The sequence below is a fragment of the Parambassis ranga genome, chromosome 24 (genome assembly GCF_900634625.1).
Source record: "Parambassis ranga chromosome 24, fParRan2.1, whole genome shotgun sequence".
Lineage (NCBI taxonomy): Eukaryota > Metazoa > Chordata > Actinopteri > Ambassidae > Parambassis > Parambassis ranga.
In genome coordinates, this window is record NC_041043.1 from 8,229,381 (window position 1) to 8,247,242 (window position 17,862).

Genomic DNA, 17,862 nt, shown 5'->3' on the forward strand with positions numbered 1-17,862 from the left:
CAGTACATACATTTGCTGTTCACTGGTGCAGGGAAATGTTGTACAATTCTATGATTCATAATGTCTATTAACACTGAGTTTAAAGTCCATCTAAATAGACTCAATTTGTTGAATTAAACTACAGATCATAACTCTGCCTTTGTTTAGTCAGTGTAGACACCAGTCCTAGATCCTTTCCCACGATCACAAAATGTGTGCTTCGCAAGAAGCCGCCTGAGCCTGCCCCTGTGAGTCTTGAGTCCTCTGGTGAATGGTGCAGCTGAGGTGGTGATGGGTGCCTAGGAGATCTGCAATAGAAACAATGACGAGTGCAGAAGTTTCAGTGGGAGGTTACGCAACCACAAGGCAGATCCCATGCAGTGATTGGATGAATGAGTGACAGAGAGTGAAAGACAGAAGAGAGGCGGGACTACACTACACTTCCCAGAACTTTCTCTGCTTTTCTAGACTACTGTGGTGTCGGTCTTATTGTGCAGAGAGGTTTTAACATGCACCTATTCACCCAGCTGCAGAAGGGCACATAAAACCAGTGGTTTCAGTTGAAATTTGACCCCTGCTGTCATTTTATTCCACGTTGCGGGCAGGCTGGGCTGGAGGATTTAAAGGGGTGGGACTGATCCCAGCTGGGCAAGAAGAACAGAGTGCACCCAGGAGACTTAGAGGCAGACCACCATTTACACCAACAGGCAATTTAGAGTCACCTAAAACATATATTCTGATTGTGATGGAGCCTTAACACATGTTGGGAGAGAGTACAAACTTTATACAGAAAGTACTTCAAAGCTGTACAGTACTTATTATGTTCAGCTACCTGGCTACTCGACATTCAAAGCACACTAGCTATATGTTTGTGATGTGACACTCCTCCTCTCCACCGCAGCATCATTGCACTCAGTATTCAGGAGAGGTCTCAAACTTGAACGTTGCCATTTGCCACCATGAAACCTCCTCTGCTCTCAGTTATGTAGGAGCAGATTAATTTGTGTATAAAGTACTGCCAAAGTGAATGGAGGTTACACCCTCAAAGGGAATCATAAACACTTTGTGTCGGAGACTATTTGATATGACAGGATTAATTGCCAGAAGTCAAATGTTGATGCGTTATTCCGCCACATCAGCCCTGAAATAGGCAGTAATGCATTATCAATGAGGCCAAGTGTAAACACAGCAGATGTTACCAGGAAGCCAGTCAATAACGGATGTTTCTCTCTAATGAGAAGACGTAATTGCAACAGGGAGAAAACTCAGTATCCAAAACAGAAGCAGATGTGCTGCGACATCGTAGCAAAAAAAAAGAAAAGAAAAAGAAAGAAAAAAAAAGTTGAGCTCCATCAGCCTGTTAACGTTCACGGTGTGCTCACTTATCTGAGTGCACAGACAAACTCTTTCCTAACCCAGAAACTTTTAAATGGGTTTGATAATGCATGCAGGGCATCTAATAAATACTAATGACAGGACCAGACATTAGCAAGAATGGCTTGCCTCTCCAACTCATTATTCCACAGAGTTAGCAACAGGCTTAGCATGTGAAGATTTATAATTCTTCTGTGACTTAGACAAATGATAATGGCCTGCTTTGCAATCAAGAGATCTTGGAAGGCTAGTGGTGCCCTCGGTAAGCTTGATGGTCTTCCAGCAATATGCCACTGCCCTATTAAGTTTACAGAAGGGGTTTTTTGCTAGAGGCTCTAGCTTTGAATTATAGTGTTTATTATTATCATTCATCTGCTACAGTGTAGTCATTGTACCCCCTCTCCAGACTCCAATACAAGCGTTGTTTTCTTCTGTATAAAAAGTGTTGTATTAGAGATTTAAACTTAAGATTACAACTTTTACAAGGACACCTCAGCCACACAGAGGCGCTGGAGCATGTTGGACACAATCAGAATTTGTTGGACATTTCAGTCACCCACCAGATTATTTTTCCATCCCCGGAGAGAGAGAAGGTGAGAGGAGGGAGGTAGAAAGCGAACGTGAAGAAAGACTGAAAGAAAGCAGGGGGAAAAAAATCAGATGAAATGAAAAGATTACTCGCCTGACTCCACTGTAGGCTGCGGAAGCTCATCCCGGGCGTGCAGTCTGCCGAGAAGGCTCCCACATACAACCTAACCCCACCACTAACCTTTCTGCTTGGGCTGCGATGACTTTCACAAAGTTACCCAGTAAACACACATCTTCTGTCTTCAGGGGGAGATGTGACATTTATCTTAAGCTGCACTGCTGACATGGGAGTTTTTTTTTTATTTTTATTTTTGTTTTTGTCTGTGTGCGTGTGTGCGTCTATGCTGCCCTGCTCTTTAGAACCTACTGGGAAGAAATGCACCCCAAAGAGGCAAGTAGCACCCATGTGCAGAGCTTACTCAGGAATGCACACAAACCAAACTCATAAACACAGGCAAGGTGTAAGACAAGCTGGGCAGCACATGCACATTCTCTCTCTCTCTCTCTCTCTCTCTCACACACACACACACACACACTCTGGCATCTGTGCTCAGCCAACAGTACATGAACAAATGTGAAGGGTAGGAGAGGGCCTGGCACAGCTGAGGCTGCTGGGTCCATGCTGCAGGATGAGAAAGTAACTTTAAACCTTTAATTACAGTAGCACTAAAGTGGAGTTTGCACTTTTTATTGCACTGTTTTTTTTGAGGTATACTTGCATCCACACATATATATCGAAGGTAAAACAGCTTCACAGCTATTCCTAAAGTCCCATGTAACATGCCTTACACTTCAAGCATTGATTGGGCCTTTTAGCTGTAGCGTGGCCTCCATAGTCTTCTGTTTTTGCAGAAATGTGTAAATAGAGAAGTCAACAATAATAATAATTAAAAAGGGTATAATGCGTTGAGAAGTGTACAGTTTATAGATTAGTTAGGATGGACAGTAAAGCAGCTAGTGTACAACTGTACTGTATTAATGGAAGTATCTGAAATGAGACACAATTAAGGACTTTTGGACCCAAGTTGTGCGTCTATGGCTTCAGACACCTGCATTGTCTCTTTAATAGCAGTAACAAACTCTGCTGTTTCACAGTACACCTCCTAACGCCGGGGCATGTTGGTAATGCCTCTCTAATTACCGTCTCTGCTCCCTGCAGTCATTATGTGTCCTGTGGACGTGCACTCACTCACTCAGCTACATTGTAAAGGCGTGCTTAAATATGTTTGTTATTCACAGCTACAGTAAATGCACAGAGTGAGCTGGCTCTCACTGCCGGAGGACATAAAAGTTCCTGTCAGGTGAAAACTCAAACTTTGGATGATGAAACAGTAGAGTTGGGCAGACAATCCGACCTACAGGCCTGGAGACAAATTCAGTATTTGTAGTAGTCATGATGTTGTGGTTTAAGGTCAAATCTTGTCCTCCTCAGTGAGTGCTCAGAACTGAAGTGATCCAGTGAAAGTGACTAACAGAAACCTGCATGTGTTTACACTGGGCAGCTCCTAGTTCTCCATTTGACTAAGCGTGACACATGCATAACTGGATGTTCCAAAAAAGAACTTGGATGCTCAGTCAACCTTCTCAAGGTGAAGCACAAATGAAACACAGTGTGCACAGATGCCCCCTGAAAGAGTCCATTCATACTGATGCACACAGATGCGTCCAGATGATTCATTTCACTCAATTAGCCTCTTTTTTTTCCACCAGACTTCATGATGTGGGTTAGACAGAACCGTGGCCCTCGAAGCAATTTATATAATAGTGACTTAGCAATTTAATTAAAAGGAAAGATGGAGAAGTGTCGCACACCCACTAAGTTCTAATCAAATCCCCTCCAAGCATACAGTATGTTATCTACACCAGCCAGCAACTCCTTATAAGAACAATATTGTTATTATGATTATTCTCTTATGACATTGTCTTGCCTGAAGTCGTTGTGTGTGTGTGTGTGTGTCTGTGTGTGTGTGCACATATTTTTGCATGGCTGTGTGCATATGCATGGCTGCATGTGTGTCTCTCTTTGCATCAGCGCCTGCGTGTTTTGCACAATGACAATGTCATCTGTTGTGCTGTTGGATGAATTATACTCCACCCTGAGCTGTGTTTGACAATGACATCCTCCATAATGCTTATGCAGAAGCTTTGCCAATCTGTGTACACTTTAGTTATTTCACGTGGCAGACTGCTAGAGAGAGAGAGAGAGAGAGAGAGAGAGAGAGAGAACTATAACTAAAATCCCTATTGCCTGTTTGGCATTGTAACAAATAAGCCACAAATTGCTTAAGCTTGGCCTCAGTATGAAAAGGTGCGAGTGTTTCATCACGTCTTCCAGCTTTAACTCTTTAGTTTATCATAGCGTTTTATGACAAGGATTGTTGGGATGGTGACAATAGGGAGCTGGAATTGTGTGATTAATTGTGACTTTTTTTTATAAACAATTCATCAGTGGTGGTTATCTAGCTGTACATCAGAATGTATTGTTGTAGTCTTGGAGGATTTCCCTGTCATCTGTGCAGTTATTTGTCATCGCTTTAATACACACTTTGTAGATGGAGGAAGGAAATAAATTGTCCGTCAGGAGTCTCTATAAATGTAAATAACCATAAAAATATTCAGCAGCAATTTTGTTTTGACAGAAAGAATGGACAGTCAACAACATCCAACCCAGTCCATACGGTGATGGCCCTCTGTCATTTGTTGATGTAAATCTATCTGTTGTGTGATTGGCTGTCATCGCTCCACACTGTAATTGGTTGTCAGTCGACCAATCAGGAGCCTTCATCCCCTCTGCATGCCTCTGTCTGCTCCCAGTGGATCAGCAGAAAGGCGAGTGAGCCTCCCACTTACTCTCCAAACAGTTAATTTAGCTAATTATTTTATAATTATTAGTTAATTCAGTCTTCATCACAACTCATTAGTTCATCTTTCAGCCACTCACTCTGTGATGTGAGGTCATATACAGTTATAAATGATGTTTGGAATACATTTGGTGACCACGGCGACCTGAGGTGTTCTCAGGATGTGTGGTACAGATGGCAAAAACAAACATTATTAATCTAACAACACATTTTTAAGGAGGAAAGACGTGGATGTTTAAGCGTCTCCTTTCCTTACACCTTCCTTACATAAAGCTGTCATCATCTCAGCTCATATATGGAGACTGTAGATGCTGGTCAGCTGTAGGGATGAAACAGGTGGCAAGCATTAGGTTAGCACCAAGCTATTTTTCCACTTGTAAAAGGGTTCAACTTGAAAAAGGGCGATTCCCATTTCTGTTTCCTTAAATACTTAAGTGGGTGTTTGATTTCACATGTCATGTTTTTTTTAATGGAAAATGCACAAAGTAGGCACGTATACAATGATACAGCTGGTCAGGATCGTCACATTAATAAGTTGGCACCATATTTATTTTCGAGCCGGTTCAAGGTGCACTGTAATGATGTGTCAGAAAGCTATAAAGGGAGCACGCACACATGCATATAAAGCACACAACGACAATTCACTTCCAGGAATACACAAATCTATATTTGATAATGTGACAATTTGCTTGCACTGGCATTGATGTCATTGAATGACACCTGTGGAAGCAGCTCTCCTGTCATGTGACGTGACTTTAAATCCTGTCTGTTAAGAGTTTGGGATCAGTTCAACTGAAACACACTGTGACTTGTGTTTGATGTAAATCATGCACAGCTGAAACTCTACATGCTGCCTTATATTTTTGAACATTAGTCTCTGTTGTGGAGGAGTCTGATGCGTGCTTAAAATTGGACTAGATGTAGAATGTTTCTTTACCTGATAATGCTTATCCCAAAAGGCACTTTTTTATGATACAGTTGACTTCATAGGCAATTTCTGACAGTATATATAGTGAGGACAGCTTCGTGCTGAGGTGACAAAAACTCTCTGAAATGGTGTTTGTTTTACAGGCAGTGAAATCTTTTACAGCAGCTCTCACTGTAGCTTTGTGTGAACTGCAGTCATTCTGACTTGAAACCTGCGGTATATGCATGCAGTATTTCTACTTCAGAGGACACTTATGGCTAACTTTTTCCTTTCCTAACTGATCCACTAACATATATAGACTAGTTGTTTTTTTCTCCTCTTCCATTCAAACTTTGACCAAGGGTTCAGTGCCTGAAGGAAGGCAGGGATGATGTAGCTGTGCTCCTGTTTGCTATCCACAGGAGTATCCTCTTGTTAAAACCTGAGTATGACCGCTTGTCATCCACTGTCCCCCCTGCCCGGATAATGAGGGAGCCTCTGTACCAGCCGGGACCAGAGACTTCTTGTCCTCTCACAAACACAGAGAATAGAGAACACTGCCTGACATCCTGCCACACTTTTGCAGCAGGCCACACAGATGCTCCCAGGCTCCTTTGTTTGTGTTTTTTTTCCTTCTTCTAAGCTTGTATTCCTATTTGCCTGGACTGGAGTTTCACTATCTCCTGTTTGCTTGAGCATGTTCACCCAGATGACCCCTGGACTAGAAGGTGTATGCAGAGGTTTGACTGTGCAGGACAGAGACACTGCTTTTTTTTTTGCTGCTCCAGGTCTTTTTTGCATGTCCATTGTGGAAGGAAACAAAGGTCCAGGCGGTGTCTTTGAGGGGCACAGGTTCCTTTCTCTCAGTGTCTCAGTCCAGGCTCCTTGACAGCAGTGCTGAGGCTCAAGCTGTTCAGTTCAGCAGATTTGAGCAAAGGAAAAAATAAAGCGTCATCATGGACTATTCTCTAAGGCTATATGGTGCCACTGCTCTCTTACAGACTGAAATCAGGACAGCTAGAAACTCAAGGGGTCTTGAGGATTTTCTGACGCCTTGCCTGAGCTGTTTTGCTGGGAGCATAGACGTCTCCAGACATGAATGTGACGGTGATTGTTAGAGGTATGTTTTAGAGACTGTTTAGAGTAATTGCACTTTGAAAGAGATCTGGCTAGATTGGGTTACACATGTGATCAGATGGCTTTTATTCACGTTAAAGCACCGCTTGTTCAGCAGATGGCATCTAGATGAGTGTCCTGATAGTGTTGATGACATTTTGCACCTGTTAAAGCCTGACATTTAGCCACGGAGGCTTTTCAGATGGTTTGTAATGGTGGCGTTAAAAATGATTGCTTATGCTTCGAACAGTGGTTATGTCTTTTCTTACCGAACAAACACCACAAATTCATAACAGCAGGGTTTTACAGTCCTATTTTAGCTAGCACTATGACATGCAGTTCTACAAGAAAGACTTTTTTAGGTAAGAAGAAACCACATTTATTTGCCCAGTTTGGTCTCAACTCAACCCAGCTGCTATTCTGAAGACAAACTCAAAATTCACTTGAAAAAAGTCTAATTTAAAACACATTCAGCATTACTACCTGGATAAATGTTTATTTTCTTACAATAAGCAACTTTGGCTAGTAGTTGGGCTTAAAGTGTTTAATTTTAGCCATTATGTAAAAAAAAATATTTTTTAAAAACAGGTAAATACACATTTCATATTCATATTTCATTTCATATTTATAAATACATATTTTATATTTTTTGTATTTATTTTAAATAAATATTTTATATTTTTTAATATACATTTGCAGTAATTTTCCATTAAATTGTAACATGACTGTGATGTTAAACAATACATACAGAATATGGAAAATATCAGCAAAATTTTTAATAATTAGCAGTTTTGTTTGTAAATATATAGTGACTTATTTATATACCACAAAAATTTGTTTTCAGCAACCTGGCTAAATGTTTTAAAATCCAAAATATGAAGTCATAAATAACGTCATATAAGTTAAAATACTAATCAGGCTTCATCTCCCTCAGAATTTAGTACAAATGGCCTCTTGGCGTCAGAGCAGATCTGGAGTCATTTTGGCTGCAGAATAGAAACATTATTCAACAGCTTATGCTGACAGTAAACCTCTTGACATCACTGTCATCCAATATCTTTTTTTTAAATGTTGTCAAATAATTCATACATAATTAGTAAAAGTTCCAAATTCATACTAATTTTTTTTATTTTATTTTATTTTTTTTTTGTTTTTGGTCATGGGAATAGCCCTATAAGCTCTCCTGTCATCATCATATAGTGTTTTTCTTTTTAATTGTTTTGGAAGGTTTCAAGATTTCAGGGGGACAATCAGAGCTTGGAAAGAGTTTCTTTTCTCAAGGCCTTTTCTTTTCTTATTCTGGTGTACAGTGTGTCCCCCTGAAAAGAAATTTCTCAAACATTCCCTTCTTATCAAAAGGCTTCTGAAGGAGGCAGACCACTTTGATCAGATTTGCTCATTCCAATCCATGATGTCCTGCTTCCACTGCTTTAATCTAATTTAATTAAAATTGATTTTCTGGTAATTATCATGCAAGATTTTTATTTTTTTGTTGTAAACAAACATCAGTTAAATCCATTGCTTGATTTTTCTGTATAAAATATCTTTGATTTTTTTTATGTAATCTGAGTCAATAATTATCTTTTCAACGCTTTCAATCATGGCTGCAATACTCACTACAAAAAACAAACACGTGTAATAATATCAGTTGAATGCTAAATATGTTTACCCCATAATTCTTTTTTTTTCATTCAGTGTGTATTTATCATAAAATATAAAATGTTTGAATTTTCTTCAGAGTGACCATGTAAAATCTCAAATGTGTATGTATATATTTCAGATGTACAATCTAGCATTACTAAAATAACAGCTTTGTATCTTCAAGTCTCTTTGAAGATAAGAAGTGATTTCATTTGTGGAGTGGTCAAAAGATCATGCTCTGCCTCGGTTGAAAAACAAAAATCCTGCTGTGCCGTTGACTCCTCCAAGCTAAGGACAGCCATTACAGCAGAGTTGTACATTGAATTATTGATCAGCTAGCATGGTTTGTTCTGGGTAATTAAGCTGAGAGCGGTGGTAGGAATTGATTGTTGAAGTTAAAAAGAGAACAAAAAGATCAGAATGAACTCATCAGTGTCCTTTATACTGTGCATTATAGTGTGTGTTGTTGTTGTTTTGCATGAGCTGTAGAAAGACAGTGATTGCTCAAGAAGACAAAACAAGGGTTGGTAAGAGATAATTGTTTGAGGGATTACAAAAGTCAGTTTTAGTTACATTCATTTGACTCAGTATTATGTTACAACTATTTGTTTCCAAAAATGTTGAGAGAACATGTTTTTATTTCCTTACATTGAGCGTTTATTTTATTTAGACGTCTTCTAATAAAATGCAGTAAAATTATATATAACATTGAAAAAAACACATATATTTAATAAATAAAATAAAATAAAATAACATTTTCCATAAAGTACTTTGAGTAAATAACATTTCAAATTTCTTATTGACTCTTTAGATTCCTATATGCAGCAGGTCAAGTGAGTAAAATAAATAAATAAATAAATAAATAAAATAAAATAAAATAAAATAAAATAAAATAAAATTAAAATTAAAATTAAATTAAAATAAATAAATGAAACAAAACCAAAACACACGAAAATGATTCTAACTTCAAGGAGCTCCATCTCCAATAGTAGTATGGTGGTATAACGTAAAATGGTGGGCCTACTGACACATGTAAATCACATGTACAGCGGAGCCCTAAAATGGCTCCAAGTTCTGCAACCAATAGTGTGTCAAGTCGCCCTCTTACGGCAGCCAATCACAGCAGCTCGGTGTAGGGCTTACTATGCCTTTTAATAAGGAGGCATTGTGCACGCTGATAGGTTACTGGAATTCACATCCAAGGACCTCATTGGCTGCAGCAGTCAGAGATACTTGACAGTAGAGTTACTAGGCTGAACAGCAGAGCTGGCACAGTCTTCGTGCCCCCTGTGCAGTGCGTCAACCAATCACGAAAAGCCAGCACAGGGTGTTGTTATTATTGTGAATTACTCAGGGACGGGACGCGATGCTAGCATATGTCATCCCTGTTTGCGACCTATGATATATATATATATATATATGTGTGTGTTTTATCTCAGTCTGGTGAAACTTGGAGCTCGACCCCCTGAGAGATTTTTCTTTTAGGAGTATTGAGACATTTGGTGTTTCAAAGCCCTCCATGGTTCCACTGAGCATGGCTGTGCCTCACCACACTCCACGCCAGAGCTGAGAATGGGGACGCCATGTGCAGTTTCATGGTTCCCGTTGGTGATGAGTTGTTCTAGGGCGCCCCCCCCCCCCCAAAAGAAGCCATAATTAGCTTTTCCATCAAGCATTCAGGTGTGTCCGCATGGCTCAGAGGAAGGCGGCCATTGTTTGCTGACAAGTGGAGTTCCCTGTCTCCCCCCTTCTCTCACTTTCTCTGTTCTCAGGCTAAATGGATGGTATGCAGTGTGGCTGATTGAAGGTGAGAGCCATATCGGTCGCTGAAAATTCACTAATGCAGACCCAAAACTATTGTGTATTCACTATTCACAGTCCATGCCCACACAGTAATCAGATAGCCGGCCAACTGACAAGCAGCAGTGAAGTGGAATGTGGAGAGTGGAGAGAGGGAGATGGATGGAAGACAAGGCAAATAGCAGGCTTTGTGTTTGTGTATGGCTTACTCTGACCATGCAGCTGTGCATGTAGTCAAAGTACAGCAGACATATTGTCAGAAAGTGCATCTGTATCATTATTTCTCTTTCCCTCCCATTTAGTATTCAGCATGTTTAATAACCAGGTCATTTTCTTCCTGGCCATTAATTCTGTGATGTGATAACTCTGAAGGATGCAGCGCTCAGAGAAAAGGCTTTTACCAAAGCACGCTCCTGAATTGCACCTTATTTGTCATGTGTCTTTATACTGTATAATTTCAGCTACTGAATTAATTCAGAGCTGAGCTCCCAGTGTCAGGCAGGAGAATGGAAGGAGCTAAATGAGTAGATATTCCAGCCAAATAGAGGGGCGAGTGTCATCCCAGGTTAATTAAATCCCAGCTTTGAGTCTGGCATGAACACAGACCTCTTTGGGGGATGACAAAAAAAAAACTCAGCTCAGGTGTCACCAGTACAATCATGACTCTGATCTGTCTCCAATATTCCAAAGCTAGACAGCTGTGTGAAGCACATATTTGTTCCATGCACTTATGTTTGTTCCACAGCAAAGTTGACTCACTGCTGCTGCTGCTCAGATCACCATGTTTAAGCCAGGAGTGTGCGGAAATTAGCTTTAAGAAAAGCAAGCCTTAGTGCTGATTATAGCAGGATTTCTGACGTGAATCATGTATCTCACACTGTGGCTCTCCTCCACAGCATTAAATATGTGCCTTTATACTGCACAGACAGCTCTTTGTGCCAAAACAAGTGTTTACCGTGCCTGCAGTGTCCATGAAATCTCCTATTAATGCTAAGACGGCAGTATAGATGGCGGCTCCCTCTTATAACCATGCTGTTCCACATTATGGTGCCTGTAGCTTACTGTACTATTTGAATCCCTTGGTGATTTCTCATCTCTCCTCGTTGGAGATTAACAAAGCTGCGGCGCTGGTTATCCCTCACCAAGAATAAGTTGCTAACCTCCTGCTGGTTTTCGCTCTCAGCATCCCCTCATGATGCCTAATTAAGATGCAAGGAAACAAGCGCCTCCGACCCAACTTCAGAGTGAGGCCAGGCTTTAACATGACGCTACTACACCACAACTCACTGTGTACCGTGGCCTTCAACAAGCACATTGGTTTGCTCCAAGCGTGTGTCGTCCATGTTTTTTTTTTCTTTCCAGAGAGAAAGACAAAGAAGGGTGTGTGTGCATGTGTGTGTATATATGTGCATTAGAAGGGGGTCTGTATATATATATATATATATATATATATATATTTTTGTTCTTAGAAAGTGTGTGAGCTGAGGGTGTTGGGATTTGGGGATAAGCAGTTGTTTTCTCGTCGAGCAACGTTTGAAGGTCAACTCTACGCTGAGTAGGGCATTAGTAAGAAGCCAAAGAATTTTATTTCAGTATGAATAATGCATTGACAGTATCTCTGTTTTCAGCACACATCTCTTTTAGATGCCTTTTAATCTCATTCAGCTTCCCCTCATTCAATTTCTAGTGCTGCAAGTCAAATACAGTCAAACAAGTGTCTTTTCTCATCATAATCCTAGTTTTTAATCCTCACTGTGTCATCCACTGAGCATGCACATTGCACATTTCTCAGTATAGTAAGAGCTGCTTTACTCCATATGTTTCCTTTACATGCAGCCCTTTCTTTGCACAACCTTAATTTCGCCTCTCCTCTGCCATTTAATGAACACTGTTTCTTGGACCACAGTATCGTGTCCTACAAATCTGCACTTACCCGACTGTTTGCTTTGCTTTCATGTTGTCATGCTACATGTATGAAAAAGTGCTAATTCTAAACCCAAATGTGGCATTGTCTGTTTCTTTTTCTTGTTCTACAGAGATGTTGAAGGAGCTGAACCAACAGCGCAGAGCGAAAGAGTTTACAGACCTGAAAATTATTGTTGAAGGCAAAGAGTTTGAAGTCCACCAAAATGTTCTAGCTTCCTGCAGCTTGTATTTCAAGGACCTGGTGAAAAGGTTTGCCTTCGCTCCCCCTCCTCTCTCCGTCCCACCTTCCCCTTCCCTCCCTCTCTTCCTCCCTCCGTCCCTCCCTCCCACCAGCTGTTGATCCAATCTGTTCTTTTCATAGGGCGCATTTGTGTCGCTTTTTTTCCCTTCCCCTCTCTCTCTTGCAGGTGTGTGAAGACTTTGGTTCCTAGCACAGGGCCAGCAGCCATTCCTTCCTCTTCCCCACTCAAATGAATGTATTTGAAACTGGAGAGACAGAAAAAAAGAAAAGGTCAACCCTCGTCATTTCCTTTCCTCCCCATGTAGGACAGTTTAACCACATTTCCATTTTAATGAGCAGTGAAAATGTTCCATGACTGGGGATGTTTTTTTAACAACTTACCAAAGGGCCAATACAAAAGAATCATACATTTTTATATTTTGGGTGGTAATTTGCCAAAGCCACGCTGTCTTCTGTGGACAGAAGGATTTTGTCTCCCATGCTACTATATTTTTCTGATGCTAATTCTTGAGTTTCTGCTGCAAACAGCCTTTTCATATGCTAATGCATCCTGTGATTAAAAAAAAGACATTTCAGAGTCATAAACAAAGGACTGAGGCACATCTAAGACAGCTTACCTAACCACCACTTTCACAGGTTATCACACTACCTTTCACTAATGTATTCATTTGATTTAGATCCAAGTATTCCCCTAACATCCTGCCCTTCATACTGCATATTTTGTGGGTGCCTGTCTGCATTTCCAGTATGTGTGTGTGTGCGTGTGTGAGTCAACTACAGAACTCTTTAGTGTCTCTATATGTGTGTGCACATGCATGATTGTGTAAAGTCTGATAGCACAAGTATGTCTTTTTTTTATCTGCCTTGTTTTTCCGTGGAGGGAACGCCATAAATCCCTAATGTCCTCATGCTTACTTCAAATCCTTGCAGGTGCTTTCGGCTTGATTGAGAGTCCCCTGGACCCCAAGTTGTTTTGCTACCTTGATGTTGTTTGTATATGTGTGTGTGTGTGTGTGTGTGTGAGAGAGAGAGAGACTGTGTGCTTGTGTTTATGCTTGCATGGCGAGGGATGAAGCAAAGACAAAGACAAACGGAAAGACATACACGGTCGCTAGCGATAGCTGGAATGCCTTGGGGGGAAAGTTGGCCACTTTGCCCTGCAGCCACACAGCCTTCACAGCGAGCTCATCAGAGAGCAGAGAGCTGCTTATCAGTCGCCGCGGCCTCCTTGCTTGCCACTGATACACTTGTTTCGTCCTGAATAGGGATAAAGTGAGGGGAAAAAACAGAGTGAGAGCAGGCATAGAAAATGCAGCAGAGCCACATCTGTTCTAGGACCACTCATCTCCATGACAGCTACACACCCCATGAATAAAACAGAGACACTGAGTCTTCCTTTGACCTTGACAATAGCAGAGAAGCTTCCTAAGAGACCGAAGTGACTTTGGATAGAACTGAAGGCCTCATGCTGGTCAACCTGTCTATCAGGTTGTCTCGTCTACGCCTCTTATCTGGGACATAGCCAGATCATTTATGCGTAAAGACAGGGCCCCTGAAAGACACCCAGGGCTCCCAGAGGAGCGGGCTGCATTTCATCAAACTCGTCTTCATGCCTGCTGCTGCCTACGTTGCCTTATTTTTACAATATAATTTTGACAGAAAAAAAACGTAATTAACTGTAATTAATTGTAAAACTACTCCGATTTACTGTCATAACAATGTCATATTTCACAAGATTGTGTCTAAAATAGAAATTCTCCCATTTGAGTTCACACTGAACGTGATGAATTTGTTACACTAATTGTTAATTTTGGACGACATCCTCGGTTTGATTTAATGAAGTCACGATCATTAGCATTATGCTAACAAGCCACCATCAGCGGTTGATTTTATAAGACGTGTGGCACCTTGACTTCATGCAAATGAGAGCAGGACAGCAGTGAGGAGTTGACAACAGAAGAGAGGGAAGAGAACAAAGGAATAAATGTGACAAAGAAGCAAGGGGAGTGAGGAGAAAGGGAACATTTTGGTCATAGCTGTGAGGTATTTTCAGTCGGACAGAGAACTGCTGGCTTGGTTGGAGAGGAGCAAAGTGAGCCAAAGGCCTGTCTGTCACTGAGTTACGGCCTCCCATGTGCAGCTCAGGTCACTTTTTCAGTGCAGCTGGAATTATGCTGATGCTACACGTGGCTCGCTACTGTCCAAATCTTTATGAGGTCAAATAAGAGAGACAGAAGGAGAGAGAGAGAGAGTTCATCTAGCTCCCCACCTTTCCTCATCAAACTTCAGGAGGTATTCACTGCCTTTGTCAGCTCATAAACCACTATAGTATATGGGTGTGTACAGTATGTGCTAGAAATCTGGAGTATGTGCTCAATGTACTTTACAAGGAGAGTGTGCATGCATGCTTGTGTGCTCCTGTGTGTGTGTGTGTAGGGCATAATTCTGAGGCTGCATTCAGTCCGAGTAGTACCGATGTACAGTAATACCAGAAGAAGCACACATAACACACACACACACACACACACACACACACACACATCAACCTTATGACTTATTTAAGAAATTAAAGCTTCACTTGGCAAAGAGTCAACAAAACATAGTTTGAAGGCTGCACTGAAATTTTAAATGATGCAGGAAATCTCTCCGATTTAGTCTTCATTTCAAATCCTCATTTTTTCCCCAACGAAATCCCAAACTGTCTTTGCTATACTTCCTCCAAATTTAAGCATCCTTTTTCACCAAATCTTTGCATGCAGCTTGTCATCCTTCCCGTAACACCTGAAGGATGTAATGCTGTTCCGAAATGTACGAACACTTTTGCCCCTCAACACCCCCCAAGTGAAAAAAAAATAAAATAAAAAAAACCTATTACCTTATCCTTTAAAGGGCCAATGCACAGAGCACAGAGACAGATCATCTCTGGTAATTCCATTTTACCCCCTGGGATTTTCCAATAAGTGTGCTCGGAGCCATTTAATTTATGGCCACTGCATCTCCGCGCCACTGTGATGTTAAAAATAAATAAATAAATAAAGCTCCGTCCCGACACGTGTTTTTATGCCACTTGTTTCTCCCCTTTCCTTCTTCTCTCTGCACCAAAGCCACGGGTTCTCATGCTCATGAGTCAGAGACGGGAGATGGGCAGAGAGCCGTTTAAAGCCCATTACAGCGCGGGCCCCCATGTGCACCCCTCTGCAGCACCATTCAGCCTGAGGGAAGACAGGTCACTGTAATACCTCAAACCCGATACTCTAAATCCTAAAGAGCATTTTTTGTTAAAATTTGACATTTTTTATTTAAGTCTATACAATATTCAGTTGGATTTAATCAATGCACTGTCTCTATTGAATATCTGTCCAAGGCTCACACAATGCCTCTGCTTCAGTTGAAGAGAAAATATTATAAAATTAAATAGTAAATTGTAAATTATTATACTGTATGTATAACATCTGAATGAATCTGTCTGTACAGCTGTTCTTGATTGAGGTCCAGTGTGTCTGAATAATTCAGGGAGCACGCTTGCGACCATCCTTGTATTTAAATGGCGAGTTAGCTACATCTAAAACTCTTCTTTGTGCCTCACTAAACTAAACTAAAAATATACTTTATGCCACTGAATAGAAAAATGACCCTCCCAATAACTTCAGAGATTGTAAATTTAATGTCCACCTTTTCCTGTGCTTCTTCAAAATACATTCCCATTTTGAAGTTGGATGTCAAGAGATCTGTCAGTCCAGCATCTGCATTTATTTTGTTCTCGTGCTGACGGCCCTGTTCACAGTTGGACGGACATTTGAGATCTTGAACTTTTCAAATGTTACCTTCTCCTTTTTGTCCTTCTTTACTGGATTTGCTCCCCCCTCCCAGGAAGCCTTAAAGTCTTACCGATGTAGTACTGTGGCCTCAATACTGGAAAGACACAAACAAAACACACTGATAACACATTATATATTTTTTTAGATATAATTTATTCCTGATTTATGTTGTGACAGAATGTAAATGGAAGCCATTTTTAGCCCAGACTGTCGAGGCTTTGCATCTTAAGATGTCTTGGTAGTGTATACTTCCACAGAATAAATGGTCTTGTAAGAACAAGCTAAATGTATTCCCTGTAAATGGGCTTTTTTTTAGGTTGAAGGATGTATTAGGATGTGTGTGTGTGTGTGTGTGTGTGCGCGCGTGCGCATGTGTGTGTGTGTGTGTGTGTGTGTGTGTGTGAGATTTGCTGCTCCCCTTCTTCCTCTCTCCGCCTCTGCTCACCACCATTTTGACAGTCTGTGCCGATTTTAAGACTTCCTCTTGAATAAGTGGTGCATTTTTCACAAACAAATTTCTTTGCCTGAGTGTGCCCATCTTCCCCCCCTCCTCGCCCTATCTCTCCTCTCCTCTCCTCTGTCTCTCCTGTCCTCCCTGCTTCCCTCTTTCACTATTTAAATTCAAGTCTGCAATCAAACGCAGCATAAATATCCACCTCTTTTAGAAGCTCCGGAAAAGTCATTTCCATAAGTGCTCAGACAAAACAAACTGCCACTCGAGCTGGTTCCTATTGCACTAATTGACCAGGTTGATGAGCATGCTCTTCTTTTATTTTTAGCCCCCCCCCCTCCCCCTTCCTTGTTTCCTCCCACCTCCCTCCATCACTTTAACCCTGAACAACACTCCCCTTACCTTCTTTTCTGTCTTACTACCTGCCCCCACTGCAGGGCTTTGTGCGGAAAAAGGGGGCAATAACACTCTGTGGCTTTTTGCTTTGCAGGAGGAAAAAGAGTAACTACCTTGGTTTTTCCAGCCCATGTCCATCCAGAGACAAATGCCATTGTCTTTCATTTTATTTGGATGTCCTTCTCCCCCCCTCCCCCCTTTTTTTACCTCCTGAGTGCGCTTCAAATGACACTAATGTCTCAGTTCATACACCACAGGCGGCTACTGATGATTATTGCAGCGGGGACAGAGGCTCTGTTTAGGTGTGATGGTGTATTTTTTTCGGGGGTGGGCGGGGACATCTCTTATTTAAAAGACCAAGGCACGGTCATGGAACAAACCAAACCCTCTCTCAGAAGGATGGCTGCTGGCTCCCTGTGGAAGGACCTCGTCTGCACCCTGCCTCCCTTCCTTTTTGCTTCCTCCTCATCAAGCTCCCCCACCCCCCACCCACCCACCCTCACCCCTCTGAGCCTCTCATCTCTCGTTCGGCCATTCTGTCTATCTGTCTCATCTTATTTGTTTTGCCGTCTGTGTCTCACTAAATGCTGACTGTTTGTCATGATTTCTAATCCAACAAACTGACTTGCACAAAAAAAAGGAAAAGCACATGAACACACAGACACACACAGAGTGTTATCACTGCACTGCCATGACTGGCAGAAGCAAACAGCCTCCATCCATCTTAATGTAGGCTACTTTTCATATTGGTGATGTCTGCATCC

At 41.3% G+C, this 17,862-nt stretch overlaps 1 protein-coding gene across 2 annotated transcripts in view; it reads left to right on the top strand.

Annotated features, from left to right (window-relative positions):
• The window catches only part of klhl29 (kelch like family member 29), a 181,892-nt gene that overhangs the window by 104,179 nt on the left and 59,851 nt on the right, over nt 1–17,862 (top strand). For both annotated transcript variants that reach the window (XM_028397210.1, XM_028397211.1), the window contains exon 6: nt 12,303–12,441. In XM_028397210.1, the coding sequence (XP_028253011.1) occupies nt 12,303–12,441 (139 nt within the window). The remainder of the gene's footprint in view (nt 1–12,302; nt 12,442–17,862) is intronic.